The sequence below is a fragment of the Ursus americanus genome, chromosome 14 (assembly GCF_024610735.1).
Source record: "Ursus americanus isolate L20-20 chromosome 14, mUrsAme1.1.p, whole genome shotgun sequence".
In the NCBI taxonomy this organism is placed as follows: domain Eukaryota; kingdom Metazoa; phylum Chordata; class Mammalia; order Carnivora; family Ursidae; genus Ursus; species Ursus americanus.
Genome location: NC_142140.1, coordinates 42,046,633 through 42,067,599, shown reverse-complemented (window position 1 = coordinate 42,067,599; position 20,967 = coordinate 42,046,633). Strand labels below are relative to the sequence as shown.

Here is a 20,967-nt window from a genome sequence, read left to right as displayed (position 1 = left end):
CTAGTCAACTAGACATTTCTTCATACATTCGAAGAGTATTTAAATGAACATTTTAATGCACTGATGGACCAGAGCACTCTGTACCGTCAGCCCCGTATTGAGGTTGAATGTGACCTAGTGCGTGTTAGAGAATGTTACCTGCTTCTGAGTTGTTAGGAAAGTGATTTTGTTTATCTAAATTTCATTTCACTAAACTTAAAAAACATTCCTGTATCATCAGGCAGCATGTTAGATGCTGAGTTAGAGAAGATGCCAGCCCCCCCCCCATTTTTTCCTGCAGTTGACAGTCTAGTGAGAGATGCATTTAAGTAGTAAATCACTGTAGTGCGGTGTGACAAGTTCTGGGAGAGAGGGGTACACAGGACAACTTCCAGGAAGGGCACTTGTGGGGAGAGCCTTGAGTGGAGCTGAAGAATTAATTTAGTGCTAAAGGCTTACCCTGTTTTATTTGGGAGGAGGCGGCGGTCAGGATCACGGTTGGGGTATTATTCATGGTGCTGTGATGCCTTCTTAATTCTGGACTGTTCATCTTTGTGACGTTGCAGTGACCAGTTATATTGCCCCAGCACATTTCTCTACCATTTACCAGGACATGGAGGCCCTAGGGATGGTGTAGACGGGACATTACCTCTCCCGCAGTGGTCAGATCTCATGACACATGGTGTTTAAGCTACACGCTGGGAAATGCATTAGCAGAGGCCTGTGTGCCTTGGGGATGGCAGGAGAGAGAAAGAAGCGTTTTCTGGGCTTTACTCTTCATCTGCTAAGATCACTGCTTTTGCTTTTTTTTTTTTTAAGAAAAGGTTTGACCTTTCAGTAGGAACTTTTCTAAATAATGTGCTGTTCTTTCTATTCATAAATCCTAAGATTTCCTTTAAAAAAAAGTCCTGGGCCTTTTATCCGTACGGCACGTGCGGTCTCACACTGCTGGCCTGTGGGGCTTAAAGAATAACGGAGTGCTGCTGTTGGCCGTAGAGTTGCCTCTTTTATATTTATGTTGTGTGTGGCTTTGTTTTTTGCAGGTAATTATCTGCTCGTTATTACCAAAAAGACAAAAATAGGAGAATTTTTCAATCACGTAATCTGGAAAGCAACAGATTTTGACATCCTTTCTTATAAGAAAACGATGTTGCACTTAACTGATATTCAGGTAAGAACTGGAATCACTTACTCATCGCAGAAGCTGATGTAGTCCCGTGGGGGCCGCGGTGGGGGCAGTGGGACAAAGAACGTTGGACGGATTTCTTTTAAGCCTAATGATTTCAACAGCCCAGCGAGCAGGGTTCCTCTGCACACCTGTATACCAGAAAACATGCTTTCTAAAAGTCCTTTATATAGTTTATTGTTCTTGGTTTGTTTTTATAAAAACTGACTCAAGTTCTTAAGTATTGAAATTTCGTATGCAGAGAAAAGGACAAACAGAAAAAGCCCCTGTGTCCGACAACCAGAATTAACTTCATATCCTTTTTCTAAAGAAGTCAAATACGAAATATGTTTGAAGTTCCACGGAATCCGTTCATTCCCTCTTTGTCCGGAGAAGAAGCTTTCTTTGAGTTTACCATGTGTGAACAGCAGCCTGTATGTTTATGTCCCAGCAGCCCCCCTTTAGCACGATTGCTGTACGCACGGCTTTTAGTTACCCTGCTTCAGGTATTAGGGAATGTGGTCCCCCCACAAAGTGGTTTAAATCTCAGTTACCGTGGTACATGAAGTCAGGCCTTAGTGCAGCGAGCTGGAAGCACAAAGGAACAAAAGCAGCAGCTCTAGAAGGGAAATGCGGATCGCACAGGAGTGGGGTAGAGGCGTGCTGGCTGACCCTGGGATTGCCGGCCCTCGCCCTTCACGGGGCTCTGGGTGCGCAGCCAGGGCTCTTTGTGAAGGTGAACTTCTCGACGTTCATGACGCAGTGGTTGTGATGAGAAGGTTGAAGATGTCCCAGAGGAAGTAATGTCAGCAACAGACTTCACAGGAAAGGAGCTCTCTGGGGTATTCCATGACCTTGAGAGTGCCAAGGATAAGGCCTAAGGATGATAGGACAGTTAGGGGCACCCAGGTGGCTCAGTTGAGCATCTGACTCTTGGCTTTGGTTCAGGTCACAGTCTCAGGGTCCTGGGATCGAGCCCCGCCTTGGGCTCACACTCAGCAGGGAGTTTGCTCGTGCTCTCTCTCTCTTTCTCTCTTAAATAAATAAATATATCTTTTAAAAAAAGGAAAAAAGAAAGGTATATGACATTTGGCCAGGGTGTAGAAAAGATACTCCATAGATCAATATATTCACCACTATAAGACATGGTATTTAAGGCAATAAAAATGGTTGTATTTATTTACTAGCCCAGTAAAATTTACTTGAACAGTTTTTTCTTGATTACTATACTTGGTTGTCAGGCCATGCAACTAATTTTAACATTGCCCACTGCATATGCTTTGCTTTGTACCTTTTGTCCTTAAAAAATATATATAGATAGATATGTCTATATCTATCTATCTATATATCTATATATATCTGAGCCCAAATTAAAAATTTAGATTTATAATAGATGGATTAACATGTTAATCATTTGATAATCACTAAGCATTACCAAACATTATCCATTGTTTCTTAAAGCAAGGATAAAAATAAATGTCCCAGTATTCCTTGGGAAGGCCAGCTAAAATTATTATCAGAAAATAAAGATAAGTATTATTTTACTGGGCTTTTCTTTTTAATCTTTGCATTGTAAAAGAAGAATTTAATCCCCATCCAGCCCAGTAAAGTTTCATAGGAATGAGGATGGTATTATTCCCTTGTTATTTACTCGCTGTGTTATTGGGCCTCTCGTGACTTTATGTTTTTCACTTGTCAAATGAGAGCAATTACACTAAACTGCAGGGTTTGTTGTGAGGATGAAAGAGAGTCTCTAAAAGGTCTGGCATGTGGGAGGTCATCACCTAACGTGGTGATGTTTTGTTAAAATAACTTCTGCCCATTACAGCAAAAACTGAGGGATACCAAAGGGCAGGAGTTCTGCCCCATCAGTTAATGTAACAATACCCCACACTGTGGATTGAACCTCCTCCATGGGTCAGGAGCTGGCCTAGGTCCTGGGGAAATGGTGAGCATCTCCTCTCCGTCATTCCTATGCCAGTGGTATTTAACAGGGCCAGCCGACTTACAGATCTGGACAGATTCCGTTTCAAGTAGGAAACAGACTGATGTTTTCGTCCCCTCTGTTTACAGTTACAAGATAATAAAACTTTCCTAGCGATGATAAACCATGTCCTGAATGTGGATGGATTTTACTTCTCAACGACATATGATTTGACCCATACTTTGCAGCGGCTGTCCAACACTAGTCCAGAATTCCAAGAAATGAGTCTCTTGGAAAGGGTAAGCTTCATCTTCAGTGATTTTTACTCTTTTTTTTTTTTTTTGAGGGCCTTATCTCTGTGTCATCCATAAAAATACTTATGGATTTTTAGCAGTCCTGGCTACGTCAGACACACGTGTGGGGTTGACACCACACCATGATCTCAGTTCCGTCACAATTGCGAGTTCAGGATCCCAGAATGTGTACGTGTGACCCAGACAGGATTGAGAACCAGTGGTGTGAGAATTCGGAAATCCAGTCTGAACAGACATGCTGGTAGTTTCCTGGCTCTCGGTGTTCTGTTGTATGACAGTTATTAACATTAACAACATAATTATCCTTATAAAATGAATGTATGTGCCAGCAGGCAGTATTCTTTCTGCACTGGTGTTATTTATAGTTTCTGCAACTGGAAAAGTAAGAACTTACTGATGTAAGGACTTGACAAATATTGATTTGTTTAAGGTGGGTTTTTTTTGTTATTTTACCTTCCCCCCATATGAGTGTATCTTTAAAACTAGGTCTCAGATGATATCATCCTAAAATTCCTGCTGTTCAGGAACCTGGATAATTGCTGCCTGGATATTTCAGTAACAAACCTTAGATGTATTTAGGGGGCAGACAGAGTTTTAAAGGTTGCTGTCTGTTACTTGTTAGGCAAGACCCTATGAAATGCCAGTAATTGACCATTTTTGACCAGTAAAAAGGATAATTTCATATGGTTCAACCTAAATCAATATTTTAGTTGACTGGCTGTTTTAAGATTTTATGCTCTAATCTAGTAAAATTATATGTAGGCTTGGACGTAAATTTAGATGTAAGCTAAGCAATCAAGCAATTTGGCTTTTAACTACAGAGACAGTTGCTTTTAAAAGCAGTTGCTATGCTGCATTCTCCCATTTGTTTATCAGGTGTCTCTCAGATGCCTGCTGTGTACCAGGCGCTGTACTAGCCAGCGGGGACACAGACTGCAAAGAATGGCCCCTTGTGGGAGCCTGCAGTCTCCTGGGGAAGCAGAAGTCTGGGCAGTCACAAAATAGGGGACAGTTGCTGTCAGGGGGCTATGTACCAAAATGGGGTGGGATCCCGAGGGAAACTTGGGTCTCACTCGGTCTGGGGGAGCTGGGGATGACTTTACAGAGGAAGGGGCTTTTGAGTGGAGACTGGATGCTATTCTGAATAGGCCGTCTTGGCCAGGGGACAGTGGGAGAGTGAGGGTTCTGGGCAGAGAGGGTGGCAGTGTAATGCGAAACTGAGCCAGCGATCTCACACGTTGGGAAGGGAATTTGTCAGCTAATCAGGAGTCAGGTAACATAGGAAATCGTGAAGGTGACCAATGAACTATACATATCTTAGACATTTTATCTGACTTAAAACATAAAATTCTACACTGACTGGTTGATGATTTGATAGAGGACTAACTATAAGCTTTTCTTTGTTTTGGGTACCTTGATTCCTGCCTAAATACATCCACGTCACTTTCCAGTTTGAGTCTGTAAAGGTTTGGACACCCACAGAGCGATCTGTTGGCAGAATCCTGTCGATTTTGACTGTGTTTCTCTAACCTTCTAGAACTGCCTCTCCTCCTCCAGATCCAACAGCAGTGTTGTTCTAGCAGCTTACCTTTAATCGCTTTAAATTCTGTTATCGTTCAGCTTTATTAAAAAAAAAAAAGTAGTTTGTTTTTCAGTCCTGTCTCCTTGACGTGTAGGACATTGAGTTTGGTTACCTAATGCCGACCAACCCGTGCAGCTGGCTCCGGGCGATGGGGAGCCCACACCTGAGCTGGAGGTGTGCCTCAAGGCTGGTTGTGGCCGCTCCGGGACTCTCAGCTGGGGCCAAGAATGGGGAGTGGCAGTCGGTGTGTTTACTGTAAAGAGAACGGAGAGAGTCGGTTCATCTCCCGTGTTGTTGAGGGCACTTCTCCTGTAGCTGTAGTTTGAAAGTCAGAGCGGCCAGAGATGCCATCAGGCAGCTACTGTAGGGGCTGCCGGATGCCAGCACGGGTTAGGCCACGCAGAGGTGTTTCCGGCGGCAGTGAGCCAGTGAAGAATTCCCAGCGGACAGGAGACAGGTCACGCTGGAGAGCTCCCGCTGGCAGCGTGTGGAGGGGTGGGCTGGAGGGGCAAGGCCAAGACTTGAGGCAGGAAAAGCTGCCTTAGTAGTTAGGCTGGAGTCGAGTGCTGGTCGTGGCGGTGGGAGCAGGGATGTAGGAGAGGGGGCGGATTTGGAAGGAGATTTAGGATTTGGCAGTTGACTACAGATAATGGAAAGACAGACCCCAGAGGACTCCGAGGTTTCTGCCTGGGCCTGCAGCTGTGGCCTGAGCGGTGGGATGGGACACCTGGAGGAGGGTCGGATTTGAGGGGAAGACCTGCGTGTAGCCACCAGGTGGAGACATTGATTGTTGCGAGTTTTTGTTTTGTGGAAATTCAGGTTGGTGGGAGATATCTGATTAATTTTAAATCTTCTCTCTCAGGCAGATCAGCGGTTTGTATGGAATGGTCATCTTCTAAGAGAACTTTCTGCCCAGCCAGAGGTAATGGACACTAAATAAAACCTTATTTGTTGCAGTCCAAGTTTGAATTGAATACATATATAAAATGGCTGCCTAATCACCAGGGATTTTGGTGATTACTTCTCATTTAACTCAGTTTATAACTTATAAGCTGTGATAGGTCTGCCCCCTCACATTGTTCTGATTTGAAGAAGCCCAGTTATTTTACTCTGCTCTCGCATGGAAGCCTTAAAAAAGAAGAAATACTTACATAAAAATACATTGCTTTCTGTGAGTAGGAGAGAAGGGGGTCTTGGTGGGTCAGTAGTGGAGAAATGAGGGGCCCCAGGAGGTCCCCGGGCAAATGCAGAGCTCTCTATTTGTCTTTAGTCACCCAAGAGAGACACGCACGGATGTCAGCTTCTCTGTCCTTAGTTTGTACAAATGAGGGGTGAACAGGGAGGCCCAGCCGGGAAGCGTAGTGTCTCGGATCTAGGTACGTAGATTGGCCTAGTGTTTTTATTCCTCGTCGTTTGCTCCGCTTCTTTTGGAAGAGTGGTTTGAGCTGCACGCAGTTCGCAGGGGTGTCTCCTTTCCCTGGAGCAGTGAGGTTGCTGTAGGCAGAGACTGACAGGGAGGGAGGCAGACGGTCGGCAGCTTCTCACAGTCTTATTAGTGTTCCAAAACCCGAACGTTTCAGCCCAAATTGCTTAACTTGGGTCTTAATTGGAAAGACAAGGGACTGTGAGAGACATTTAAAAAAAATAAGTTACCCACAAGCCTGATACCTTGTAGTATTTGTATGTTACTTCCATAACACACAAACATTTTTATATAGTACAAGCATGTTTTATGCGCTCTCCTTTCTATTTGAAGAGCATATGTATTCCTCAGCGTCCTGTCTGTCTTCGTTTCAGGTCCATCGGTTTGCGCTTCCTGTATTACACGGCTGTATCCTTTCACAGTATCACAATCCCGTTGTCTGCCAGTCTTTAGTCCGGTATGAGTATGAGGCAGATGTAGGGACAGTCTCGATCGTATGAGGAGAGTGTTTTAGAATTAATAGAAATTGTTCTTGATAACAAAATCAAACCCATTAATATAAAATCTTAGAATACTGGTTATAAATGACCTCCTCCCTTTTTTTTTTTTTTCCTAAATGAATTCTTGAGACTGAATTATTCTCTCTGTTCAAGAGTTCTGGGGCTGGTGGTTTAAAGAAGGAACATCAGGCTGTGTTTTGTCTTTGTTAGACTTTGTACCATTAAACAAAGAGTAGTTTGAACCTGACTAGTGAAATGAAAACTTCCCCTTCCCCTTAAAATAGTTAGATTCAGGAACTAGGGCGAAAAGCAATGTAGAGAGGAGAATTATAATTAAAAATCGTATTTGTCATTTGAAATAACCACAAAAAAATGGGAATAGATGGTACACAAAGAGGAATGCTTAAAGGGGGAAAAGTCTATACAGATGCAGAATAAATAGTCACCGTCTAATTGTAAGTTCATTTTAAAAACTTACCATAGGCATCACAATGAAAACAGGGAAGCAGAGTGAGCCGGCCGATAAAGGACAGGTAGCCGGTGAGCGCCTGTAACCAGCACTATGCTCTCCGTGCAGAAACCGAGGCAGTCTTTGTATCAAGTACCCCCAAGAAGCTTGTTACAGAAACAGTCTGTGATCTGTTTGTTCGTTATGTTAATATGATTTCTTTAAATTATTCTTGTTAAAAGCAAAAAAGTACAGAGGAAACATTTTTCACGGCTGTGGGAGAATAAAAACAAGAAACGATGGGGATAAAAGCTCTGGTTTATTCTGTCTCTCCCTCCCCACCCTGGAATATTTCCACGTTCTCCTAAGACTAAAATAAGCAGTGAATTTAGGTAGTGCTTTACGGGGTTTGGGCCAGCTGTGTGTGCTTGAGTGTGTGTGTCTGTTCCCAAAATGAGATTGTGAACGAACAGTAATAGCAATGATAGCAGATGAGAACACTTTTTTTAGGCGGTTTTAGAAACAGCTTATCCATTCATTTAGCTCTAAATCTAAAGCTTTAAGTAAGCCTCCGGTTAACAGAGTTTCAGTGTTTGATGTATGTACAGAGAGGTGAGCAAGAACAGAGGCCTCGAGGCAGGAGCCTGCCCGGGCTTCGTGTGCGGATGGGAGAGGCGGGAGCCACCTCGGGGAAGGGGCCGGTCTGGGTTCTGCAGGGCCTTATAGGCTCTGTACCGTAACTGTGATGAGAAACTTGGGATTCGAGTGGAGGATGGGCATGATGAGACAGGCTCACTCTGACAGCGGTGTGGAGAACACGCCAGAGGCGAGCATGGGACGATGCAAGGACCAATTAGAGGCCATCGCAGCAGTTCAGGTGCGAGAGGCCAGGATGGCAGCAGTGATGGTGGCGGAAATGGTCAGGTTCCAGATGCGTCTTGAAGGTAGAGCTTACAGAACTTTGTGAGAAATTGCACATGGGGTATGAAAGAAGGGGGTTTAAGTACGAATCTAAGGTTTTTGGGCAGAGTAAGTGGAAGGAAGCCATCCATCGACGCACGGATGAGTCTGGAGGTGGGAGTGAGGCCACAGTATCCAGAGTTCCACTGGGACACGCTAAGCTTGAGATTTCTCTAGCTTCCAAGTCGAGATGTCACGAAAAAGATGGAGTAATGGGGCGGGAGTTTACAAGGGAAGGTCATGTTGCAGACATAAACTTCAGAGTCGTCTGGGCACAGATGGCATTTAGAGCCACGAGGCCGATGAGCTCATCAAAGGAGGGAATGCATCTAGAGACGAGAAAAGGCCTGGAGAAAGAAGGTGGTCTGAAGGGAGTTCTAGATGGTGAACAGAGGCTGGAGCCACAGATTGTAGGCCTCAGTGAGAACAGAGTGGGGGAACCAGCGCGAGTGAACTGAAAGGATGGGAGAAATGCAGGTGAACCAGCAAAAGGCAGGGAGGAAGCGGGGAACCACCCAAGTGAGTGTGGCGTCCCGCCAGCACATGAAGAGCCTGCTTGCAGGCCCCGGGGTAGTCAGCTGACACGCTGCTGGGTGGTGAAATGTGAACATTCGCGAGGGAGGTTATGCATGCGCTCCCCTGACTCTCCTTCCCAAATGGGGCATATGACTGATGAGGTTTCACAGAAGGGGAGAGCACAATCCCGTGCTGGAGTGACGTCCTGGAGTGTGTGACAGGTGGAGTCTAGTGCCCAGGTCCTCCGCCGCCGGGAAGGGAAGCAGACACCCGGATGTGCGGACGCCAGTTGATAGCTGTGGCAGAGCACACGGGGATGGCTTTTACGTCCACGGAGGACCAGGAAACCATGTCAGCTGGGTGAGTGGGATGAGGGAGGAGTGTTGGAGGCTGAGAAGTGCGGTACAGGCATCCAAGTGGGAGCACGTGGTCCTGGGCGTAACTCATTGATAGACCGGAAGTACATCGGTTCACATGGTAAAAGTGACAGTGATGGGCTGCTGTATGATTTTTATTTTCTTCTTGTTCCTTCCATGCTTTCTGGATTTTTTAAAGTGTGTATGTATTTCTCTTGTAATCCGAGGAAATGATTCATAAAGCAGTCACTCGTCTTCTGTGCTATACGTAGTTCTCTAAGGGCAGGCTCATATCTTACTCATCTTTGTGCCCTCGCCCAAAATAGGTAATGGGCGAATGAATAAATACTGTTTTGGATTCTTTCTCTAGTGCTGTGGGTTTTAGAGAAAAGTGAATTGGGAGTTCAGGATGAGTCGTTAAGTGTGATGATCCCAGGTCAAAGAGAAGGATGAATCATTAGAAATTCACATTGCTAGTGTCCCTCAGTACCATCATTTTGAAAATGATTTGGCATTCTCTTGTGAATTTACCAGAACTTCCCCTGTGCATGCCCAATATGTTTATACCAGCGGGTGTTTGCAAGAGTGTTCATAGCACCACCATTGGATGGAACCGACACCACGAGGTCCATCAGAGAAGAGTCAGGGCTCTCATGGTGTGGTCCTCACAGGTGGCACACAGCCCTGAGAAGGAGTGGCCTACTGGCTCGTGCAGGCCAAGCGTGCATCTTAGGAACTTACTGGTGGAAATAAACAAGGGCTGATGTTTGTCAAGAATGTGGTGCTGTTTATAAAACTCAAACATAAGCAGGCCACATGTTTTTAAGTCGTGGTTGCCTGTGGTGAAATTAAAAAGGCAGGAGTGTGGTTTCCTGAGAATAGTTGTTGCTTCTGGACAAGAAGACACTTGGACGGGACGGGGAAGTGACATAATTAGATTCAGGGTTTTGATACTGTACTAAAGTTGGATGAGAGGTTCAGAGATACTTAATTTATCGTGCTGTTATGCTCTATACTGGATGATTCAAGTTGTGTTAAGAAAAATATGTTATATATAAAAGATAAGCATAGGACAAACCCAAACAAATGAGGAAGGAAGAAAGATAAGGCCGTCGAGACAGTGAAAGAAACCTTTCTGTTACAATATCAAGCAGCCAAGATGAAAAGTCAAAGTAATTCTTAGGAGGTTGGCATTTCCTAATAAAATCAGATGATGAGTATACTCCTTGGCCCAACAGTCCTCGCTGCTTGGAGCCACTTCCCCAAAATGTTTGTTTGCGGCACTTTTCTGCTAGCAAAAACTGGAAACAAGCTGGACAGTCGGCTGGACAGACCAGTGTAGCCAGTATCCGTGCGGTGGAATAGAATCCAGCCCCAGCAGCGAGGGAACCCCAGGCACATACTGCTGAACAAAGAGAGCAAGCCAAAAGACAGACACAGTATATTTCCTTGTAGGTGAAAAAGGTACACTCTTCAGTCTAACCAACAGATTGCTCAGTGGCAGAACTAGAAAAGACCAGCAAGGGAGTGGTGAACTGCGTGGCTAGCGGTCTGCACGTGGAGGGCAGCAGGGAAGCTAGATGTGGGGGGACGACCGCTCTGGGTGCTTCAAAGTGCTGGGGGTGCGCGTGGGGGTGATGTGTGAGCAGATTTATGATTTTTGTTAGGATCAGACAATATTTAACTGAAATTGGCCATTTTAACCAATTGGCCATTTTAACCAATTCTGAGTATACTGTTTAGTAAACGGCATCGCCTTTGTAATGTACAAAGAGCATGAAGCCATCTCTCTCTCCCCAGTCGGAAATTCTGGATCTTAATGGATAAGCAATAGCTCCCAGACATGGGTCTTTTTGTAAATATTTAGATACATTGTGTATTCTTTTCTATTTGTTATGTTTCCTAATAACATTGTTTTAATGTAACAGATTCGCCATCTCCAGAGGCTTCTGCAACCCTTCATCCTGGCGATGAGGTGGAGAGGCCCGCGCCCTGGGGTTCCCAGGAACAGAGCCCTTTGCGTTGCTGAGCGGTAGTGAGCAGGCGGAGAGTGCATACCGTTACCAGTCGTTAGGGAGATAGTTTTAGATTAAGAAAAGTTTTGGGGGGAGATACTTTTTTTTTTCATATTCAAGTTTCACTTTTCCTGTTTCAAGGAAAAAGTAGAGTCAGAATTTGTTTCTGGATAACCCTTAGTTTGATCTGTAAATCTTCATATGCTTACCAACTGTTACCGCGGATTTGTAGTTGTCATTATACGTATGTTTTGTTTTTTTATTTTTTTTATTATTTTTTTTATTTTTTTTTTTAAAGATTTTATTTATTTATTTGACAGAGATAGAGACAGCCAGCGAGAGAGGGAACACAGCAGGGGAGTGGGAGAGGAAGAAGGAGGCTCCCAGTGGAGGAGCCTGATGTGGGGCTCGATCCCATAACGCCGGGATCACGCCCTGAGCCGAAGGCAGACGCTTAACCGCTGTGCCACCCAGGCGCCCCTGTTTTTGTTTTTTTAAATTGCAGTAGCCTAGTACCCCCCCTTTTCCATTTCTTATTTGAAGGCAAAACTACATTACATTTTTCTTTTTCATTCTAAGCAGGGTTTTTTGATGATATAGGTAATATTTTACTTCTAGAAAGTGGTTAAGGATAGCAGGGAAAGGAAATCATATTTTAAAAATAGAAACAACATAATGAATCACTTAAACATACTGTCTGTATGTCATTATAGGATTACTGACCTGACCAAACTTCACAGTTGAATATTACAGTACTAAAAGCTTGTGAACATTCATGAAGAACCCAAAGAGATTGTATATTTTTGGTTCATTTTTCTCTTAAAGATGGAGTCATTCTTGCTAGGGTAAATAGGTTCAAATGTAATCTGAAAATCATACCTAGGATTTCTATAAATGTTATATTTTTCTTAACATAGCTAAGTTATTACTATGCACTCGTGTTCTATTAATGGAAAATACTTCGATTGGATTCTCATCTCGAGGAGGAGTTGTTTCAGAGCCGGTGTGCGCTATTATGTAAGAGGTAAGATTAATTTTGTCAGCGTGATTCAGTACTGGGTTTTATCTATCACTAATGTTTTGTCATATGGTGACGTGAATGTAACCTTTTGTATTGTATTTGTTCTCTTTATCATTTGATAGCCTCACTAAATATTTATCTCCTGCTTCACTGTAATAATTAGGTAGGTTTCCTGTGCTTACTGCAGCTACTGTAGTCATGTGGCAGATGGTAATGAGACCCTGTAGGCTGCTTGCTGCCTTCAGAGGGATTGTTCGTGTTGTTTGCGGGATGTCTGAAAACCATCCGAGCTCAGTGTGTCTTCAGTAGCCTGAACTCATATCAGAAAGTCTTGTCTTTCATTGCTTTTGGTTTCTTTGCTTGCAGAAAGCTAGACATTTGACTTTATGCCTTCAACTTTAAGGATTTACATTTGGAGCATTTATTCCTTAGGATTTGTACTAGCAACATGCTAATTTACTTAAACCAAGCTTTTAAAATCTGCATTAAAAATTGCTTGTATTATGAAAAGGAGTTTCTCTAACTTTTCCTATTTTCTTTTTTTCTTTTCTTTTCTTTCCTCTTTCTTTCCCTCCCTCCCTTTCTTTTCTCCTTTCCTTCTTTTTTGTAAGCTGGAAGGGCGTAGCAGAATAAAATCCTACGGGCCATTAGATAAATTGTAGAACTTTTAGGCCACGAAGTTGTAAAGGTTATTCCCTTATTACAGGTGATATAGCAGAAGAAAGGCATTTAGTGAGTGACCTAGCCAAGATCACAGAATCAGAATTGGAATTAGCGACTCCTTCATAACTAGGTTTTCTTGGATGGAGACATATTTTTAATTAAAATTTTTTAATAGGTAATGCATTCACATGGTTCGGGTATCAATAAATATAAACAGATGTGCAATAAAAAAATATTTCTTAGCTTTGGGCCCATCATCTGCATGTTACTCAGTTGTTAGCTTCTGATCCTTCCAGATCATTTCTTTATGCTGTTACAGTTGTTTGTTCTCCTCCCCCTTTTGTGACAGTGGTTGTGTCCTGAGCATATTTTCTTGCAGCTTGGTTTTTTCTGTTTTTTAAATTTCATATATCTTAGAAATCATTTCATAAAGGTCTGCCTCCCCACCTGGCCCCCACCCCCCTTCTCTCCTTCCCTCCCTCCCTGCACCCCCGCTCGTGCACACCAGTCTCACTTTAACTTCTAAAAATATTCCTTAATGAGAATTACGGAAAGAACCCAAGTATAGAATGCTTCTGACAAGTAATTTTAGAAGGTTTTGAGAAAGCACTTCGTTGCTGATTTGACTCAGTAATTTTGTCCCTGTCGGTACTAACAAAACCCCCTGCTTCACCTCCAAATGTCATGTTTGAGAAATAGATCAGCTAGAAAGGATGTTAAGAAATATTTGAGGTGGTTAAAAAATCTATTGATTTCTTAATGATAATTTGGTAATTTGAGTCAGGGACTAGCTTGAAAGTTGCCTCTGCAAGCTTTTCATAGTAAAAGTAGATTATGTGAACAGGATTTTAGAGGATTCTTCAAATAATTGAAAGAACTAACCAACATGAAGACTAAACGCTTTAGAGTAGTGCTTTTCAAACTGGGCTTTGTGGGTGTGTTCATAGAGTTACAAGAATTCTCGGATCATACAGTTTTTATGCTTTTATTTTGATATTTGGAATCATTATAAACATCTGTTGGACCGTTTGCCTTATTACAACAAAATACTGTTCACATGATGATGCACATTTTTGTTTACTATTGTGTTTAATGGTTTTAACTTTCAAAATAGTATTTTCCAAACTGGGCATCAATGGGCATACTCCTTGAGAATTTGATTTTTCTTGAAAATATTTTTCAAGTTTGAGAAGCACTGTTTTAGAGGAATCGTGTATGTATAAACAATTGATATATTAAACAGCAACCAACTTCATCTGTTTATTAATAACAGGTCCTTAATACCCCACCTTCAGCCTGTTGGAATGAGTGAGCTTCTCTTAGCTCTTGGATGGTGTACCATGCGTTTGTCTGAAATTTATTTTTACAAGTACTTTTCCACTAATTTGAACTGACTTAATTCTTTCCAAGTTAAACTGAATTAGTGAGTTTCTGCTGTGTTTCTCATGTAATAAATCTAGTTAACTTTGACTTTTTTTCGATTTAGGAATTGATTCTGAAGGCCATGCCGCTAACTTTGTAGAAACAGAACAAATCGTGCACTACAACGGGAGCAGGGCCTCATTTGTGCAGGCAAGTGGACGTGTCTGTGAGGTGGCCGGCCAGCTCGCCTCCTCTGCTTCCATCATAATTTTCTGCCCCGTTGTTGAAATTTCTCTCCGCTCCCCTGTTTTTTAAAGGAATACCGTTGTCTACGATGTGGGAAAAGTTCCCTCAGAGCAAAGCTACTGCATGAACCTGGCACTCACCTGCCCACATTTCCTGCCCTTGAATTAATTAAGTCCCTAAGGAGAGGGGAGGCGAGGAGGTCCAAGGGTTACAGAGGTGGAACCACTGCTCCGCTTCACCCTCTCGACTTCTTCAAGGCAGTGATGATGGGACAGAAGCCAGCTTGTGAAGGCTTTACCCCGCCTTGCACTTCTCTGGGGGACAATCTGTCTCTTGTTGCCTCCTTGTTGTGGGTCACTCGCTGCTCAGAGCCGTGGTGACTCAACATATTTATAAGTTCATAACCATACACATTTGAGAACGAATAAAGCAGTCTTCTGGTTTCATCATCATGTCGGATTATATAACAGACATAACTTATTAATGGCTTGTAGATAAATTGGTTTATTTTGGAGTTTAGGGGAAACGCAGCATGTTTACTACTTGTAAACATGTATATAAAATCAGGAGAAGAAGTCCTTTCCAAATGTATCCCCACAGAATAGGAGCTTTAGGAGTGGGCGCACTCAGACTCCTTTCATAGTTGGTAGGTTGTATTTATGTTTTTTCCTTTGTAGTCAGTGACACACACACACACGACAGTAAATAAGCTGAGAAAAACAAATTCATGTGTATGTTTCTTTTCATATTTCTCTCTTTTCTTTCAGACTCGAGGATCAATACCTGTTTTCTGGTCTCAAAGACCAAACCTCAAGTACAAACCACGACCACTAATCAACAAAGTAGCAAATCATGTGAGTATCTTCTGTGCTTTTCTCATTGACTAAAAATAGCAGCTTAGTGGCCTTCGAGTTTGCATGTGGAGCACGTCGTTATTCCTCACGAGTCAGAACCCAGCATCTCTGCAGCCGTTCTCTTTGGTTCTGGCACCCAGTGCACCTCTGGCCCAGAGGCTGTAGAGCTGGCATGTTGGAAATGTGGAAGACGCGCGGATGATGGGACAGCGTGGCAAATTCAGATTTTAGAGATCGTGGAAGATTTGCAGCTTCATGCTGTTCTGGAGTCTTCGGTGTGTTCTGTTTGAGGTCGTGCTCAGAGTTAAAGTCTGGTACTGCTGCTCAGAATAGAATGGCTTGTAATTGCTGCTTACTGCAGGGTATTTAGAACATCCGAAGATCTGGTCCCAGTCCTAGTGTCATTCTCTTGAATATACAAACAGGACACTTAAGGCGATACTTTAAAAAGTTCTGTGAATATAGTGTAATTTGGTAAAGTGTATAACTCTTTTCTCTTTCTAGATGGATGGTTTCCAAAGGCATTTTGATTCACAAGTAATTATTTATGGAAAACAAGTAATAATCAATCTGGTATGTTTCTTACATGTTTCTTGGGGGGAACAAAACAAAAAGCTTAACATTTGGAAAAATACAACATTTACCGTTGTAACTGTTTTGCAGTGTGCAGTTCAGTGGCATTAATGTACTTTACAGTGTCAGGCGACTGTCACCCTTGACCATTTCTGGAACTTTTCATCATACCAAACAGAAACTCGGTGTCCACTAAACGTAACTTCCTCTTATCCTTCTCCCCTCAGCCCCTGGTAACCATGCTACTTTCTATCTATATAAATGTTACTATTCTAGGTTCCCCACATGAGGGGATCGTATATTACTGATTCTCTTGGGTCTTGCTTATTTCACCAAACTTAATGTTTTTAAGGCCCGTCCACAGTACAGCATGTATCAAAATTTCATTCATTTTTAAGACTGAATGACATCACATTGTACGTACCAGATTTTATTTATCCGTTTATCTGTCGATGGACCTGGGGTTGTCTACATTTTAGTTATTGTGAATAATGCTGCTCTGAACACTGCTGTGCAGGTATCCATTTGAGTCCCTGCTTTCAGTTCTCTTAGGGCTATACCTAGAAGTTGACTTGCTGGATCATATGGTGATTCTAGGTTTAACTTTTTAGAAGGAACCACTACTGTTGTTCACAGTGGCTACATTTTACGTTCCTGCTGCAGTGCGCCGGGGCTCCACTTTCTCCACATCCTTGTCAGCACTTGTTATTTTCAGGATTCGTTTTGTTTTTTGATTATAGCCGTCTTTCTGGGCACGGAGTGGTGTGTCATCGTACTTTTGATTTGCATCTTTCTAGTGACTGGTCATGTCAAGCATCTTTTCTTGTGCTTGTTGGGCATCTGTATATCTTCTTTGGAGAAAGGTCTACTCAAGTATTTTGCTCCTCTTAAATCAAGCAGTGGTTGTTTTTGTTGTTGAGTTATGGTAGTTCTTTTTATATTCTGGAACTTATCCCTTACTAGATGTGCTTTGCAGATATTTTCTCCCATTCTTTGTGTTGTTTTTGATAACTGCTAGCTGTAAGGTCTATTCAGATTCTCTCTTTTCTCGTGATTAATGTTTCGGTAGATTGTTTCTAGAAATGTGTCCATTTCATCTAGGTTGTCTGGTTCATTGACATACAAATGTTCATTGAATTCTCTTATAATCCTTTTTATTTCTTCAGAATTAGTAGTAATATCCCATCTGTCGTTCCTGATTTTAGTAAGTCGAGTCTTCTCTTTTTCTCTTGGTCATTATAGCTAACAGTTTGTTGATTTTGTTGATCTTTCAAAGAACAAAGTTTTGGTTCCATTAATTTTTCTCTATTTTTTAAGATTTTATTTCTTTATTTACTTAGAGAGAGAGTGTGTGAGTTCACACAAGTGGGGGAAGGGACAGAGGGAGAGCAGAGAGAGAATCTCAAGCGGACTCCGCTCTGAGTGCAGAGCCCATTGTGGGGCTCACAACCCATGAGATCATGACCTAAGCCGAAATCACTAGTTGGCCGTTCACTTGACTGAGCACCCAGGTGCCCTGGTCTTATTTTTGAATGTGTATGTTTATAGCTGTAAATTTCCCTTTGGCTTTATTTTATAAATTTTGGTATATTATATTATATTTTTGTTTTCATTGGTCTCTATTTGTTTTCTAGTTTCTCTTGTGATTTCTTCCTTAACACAGTGTTTAAGAGTGTTCTGTTTAGGGGCACCTGGGTGGCTCAGTCAGTTAAGTGTCTGTCTTCAGCTCAGATCATGATCCCAGGGTCCTGGGATTGAGCCCCGCATTGGGCTCCCTGCTCAGTGGGAGTCTGCTTCTCCCTCTCCCTCTGCCCCTCCTACCCCCACTTGTGCACTCTCTCTCTCAAAAAAATAAATAAAATCTTTAGGGAAAAAAAAAGTGTGCTGTTCAATTTCCTCATATTTATGAAATCTCTAGTAATATTTTCCTAGTTACTGAGGGTTAGCTTCATTCCACTGTGATTAGAAAAGATACTTTGTATGACATTTATTTATTTTTCAACTTTTAAAATTTTTTTGAAGATTTTATTTATTTATTTATTTTGACAGAGAGAGAGAGAGAGAGCATGCGCACAAGCAGGGGGAGGGGCAGAGGGAGAGGAAGAAGCAGGCTTCCCACTGAGCAGGGAGCCCAACGCGGGGCTCAATCCCAGGACCCTGGGATCATGACCCAAGCCACAGCAGACACTTAACCAGCTGAGCCACCCAGGCGCCCTGTGACAGTTATTTTAAATATTATTAAGACTTCTTGGGGCGCCTGGGTAGCGCAGTCGTTAAAGCGTCTGCCTTCGGCTCAGGGCATGATCCCGGCGTGCCGGGATCGAGTCCCACATCGGGCTCCTCTGCTATGAGCCTGCTTCTTCCTCTCCCACTCCCCCTGCTGTGTTCCCTCTCTCGCTGGCTGTCTCTCTGTCACATAAATAAATAAAAATCTTTAAAAAAAAAAAAAAAAAAAAAAAAAAAAAAAAAGACTTCTTTTGTGGCCTAACAATTACTCTGTCTTGGAGACTGCACACTTGAGAAAAATGTATATTCTGCTGTTGTTGGGTGGAGTGTTTTTTCTATGTCTGTTGGGCCTGATTGGTTTGTGGCGTTAGATTCCCTGTTCCTATTGATCTGTCTAGTTGTTCTCTCCATGACTGGAAGGGAGCCGTTGATGTCTCCAACTACTGTAGAAATGCTTATTTCTCCCTTCAGTTCTTTCAGTGTCGTTTCATACATTTTTGGGCTCTGATGTTGGGGGCATATATATCTTAACTGTTTTTACCTTATTGGTGAGTTGACTCTTTTACCACTACATAATGTTCTTTGTCTTTACAACAGCTTTTGACTTAAAGTCTATTTTGTTTGGGGGCGCCTGGGTGGCACAGCGGTTAAGCGTCTGCCTTCGGCTCAGGGCGTGATCCCGGCGTTATGGGATCGAGCCCCACATCAGGCTCCTCTGCTATGAGCCTGCTTCTTCCTCTCCCACTCCTCCTGCCTGTGTTCCCTCTCTCTCTCTGTCAAATAAATAAATAAAATCTTTAAAAAAAAAAAAGTCTGTTTTGTTTGGTATTGATAGATTGATAGCCTTGCCCTGTTTGATTACTAACTGTTTGCATGGAATATCTTTCCATCCTTTCACTTCCAGCTTACTTGTGTCTTTGGATCTAAAGTGAATGTTTGTACAGCGTATGGTTGGATCATGTTTTTTAATTCATTCTGCCAATCTGTGCCTTTTGATTGGAGAGTTAATCTGTTTATGTTTAAAGTAATTACGTGTTTATAGAGACTTATTTCTGCCATTTTGCTATTTGTTTTCTGTACGTCTTAGTTTTTTAACCCTTGTCTTCCTCTATTACTGTCTTCTTTTGTGTTGAATTTTTTTGTAGTTACACGTTTCGATTACCTTCTCATTTTCTTTTGTTTATATTCTACAGATATATTCTTTTTGGTTACCCTGAGGATTACGTATAATGTTTTAAAGTTGTAATATGTAATTTGAATCGATACCAACCTAACTTCAGTTTGCGAACAAAAGCTTGATTCCTATAAAGCTTTGTCCCTCCTCTTTTTATTAATATCACAGATTACATCTTTATACATTTTGTTCCCAGTAACATAGGTGTATAATTTCTTACATGTGTTTGACTTCTGAGTCTTGTAGAATATATATATTTTTAAAAAATGGAGGTCTAGACCAAGATTACAGTAATGTTGCCTTTTATATTACCTTTATGGGAAATCTGAATACCTTCATGTGGCTTCAGGCTGCTTTATAGCATTCTTTCATTTCAACCTGAAGGATCCCTGTTAGCTTTTCTTGTAGGGTAGGCCCAGTGATAATGAACTCTCTCAGCTTTCATTTATCCAAGAATGTCTTAATGTCTCTCTAATTTTTGAAGGACAGTTTTGCCAGATACAGAATTTTTGGTTTAGGGTTCTTTTCTTTCAGTACTTTAAATATATCAGTCCACTGCCTTCTAGCTTCCAAGTTTTCTGAAAAGAAACTGGCCCGTAATCCTATTGAGAATACTTTGTATATGATACGTCTCTTCCCTCTTGTTGCTTTCAAGATCCTCTCGTTGTCTCAGTAGTTTGATTAGAATGTGCTTAGTGTGGGTTTCTTTTATCATACTTGGAATTGGGTGATCTTGGATTTGAATATGTCTTTCATCAAATCTGGGAAGTTTGGGGCCATTTTTTTTTTCTTTAATAAAGATCTCTAGCCCTTTTTCTCTCTCTTTTCCTTCTGGGACTCTTGGAATGGGTGTGTTGTCTCCTGGTGGTATCCCACACGTCTCCAGGGCTCTGCTTACTTTTCCTTATTCCTTTTTCTTTCTGCTCCTCAGACTTAGTTCATTTGTCTCGTCTTCAAGCATGCTGATTTGATTTTCTTCCTGCGCAAATGTGCTCTTGAACTCCTCTAGTGTGTGTTTAATTTGTTTTGTACTTTTCAACTTGAGACTTACTGTTTAGTTCCTTTGAGTGATTTTTGTTTGCTTGCTGGTAATCTATTGTTCATGTACCGTTTTCCTGGTTTCCTTTCATACCCTGTGTTTTCCTTTAGCTCTGAGCATATTCAAGACACTCGTTTGAAACCCTTCTTATGACAAGTCTTCTACGGGATGGTTTCTGTCAGTTTATCCTTTTCCACTGAATAAGCCTTGTTTTCCTATTTTTTTGTAGGCCTTGATATTTTTGTTGTTGAAAAATAGGCACTCGGTGGTTATAATATGGTAACTCTGGAAGTTGGATTCTCCTTTCCCGGGATTTTGCGGTGTTTTTATTTTAGTTTTTGATTGTCGAAGGCTGTAGTAATCTGTTTGTTTTCAGTTGTTTCCCAGCCATTTTTGAAAAGACTCCCTTGTTTATGCTCACTGAACCCTCTATTCTTTGAGCTCATGTTCAGCTGTTTTGACAGAGATTTCTTTGAATGCCAGGAACTGAAACAGACAAAGGCAAAAACCGAAAAAGAGAGAACAGCCCCATCTCTCAGTCTCTCCACACTGGTTCTGTGCTGGAGCAGTTTTTGTCTGGTTAGCCAGGCTTGCTCGAGCGTGTAGCGGTCAGCCTCAGGTGAGGGC

The 20,967-nt window shown here is 42.2% G+C and overlaps 1 protein-coding gene across 1 annotated transcript in view; it reads left to right on the top strand.

The window, feature by feature from the left end:
- SACM1L (SAC1 like phosphatidylinositide phosphatase) overlaps window positions 1–20,967 on the top strand; it is a 58,948-nt gene that overhangs the window by 19,669 nt on the left and 18,312 nt on the right. Inside the window, exons 4-11 of the mRNA XM_045778415.2 lie at window positions 1,023–1,150; window positions 3,218–3,367; window positions 5,827–5,886; window positions 6,762–6,795; window positions 12,105–12,206; window positions 14,353–14,438; window positions 15,242–15,328; window positions 15,833–15,901. Of these exons, the coding sequence (XP_045634371.1) occupies window positions 1,023–1,150; window positions 3,218–3,367; window positions 5,827–5,886; window positions 6,762–6,795; window positions 12,105–12,206; window positions 14,353–14,438; window positions 15,242–15,328; window positions 15,833–15,901 (716 nt within the window). The remainder of the gene's footprint in view (window positions 1–1,022; window positions 1,151–3,217; window positions 3,368–5,826; window positions 5,887–6,761; window positions 6,796–12,104; window positions 12,207–14,352; window positions 14,439–15,241; window positions 15,329–15,832; window positions 15,902–20,967) is intronic.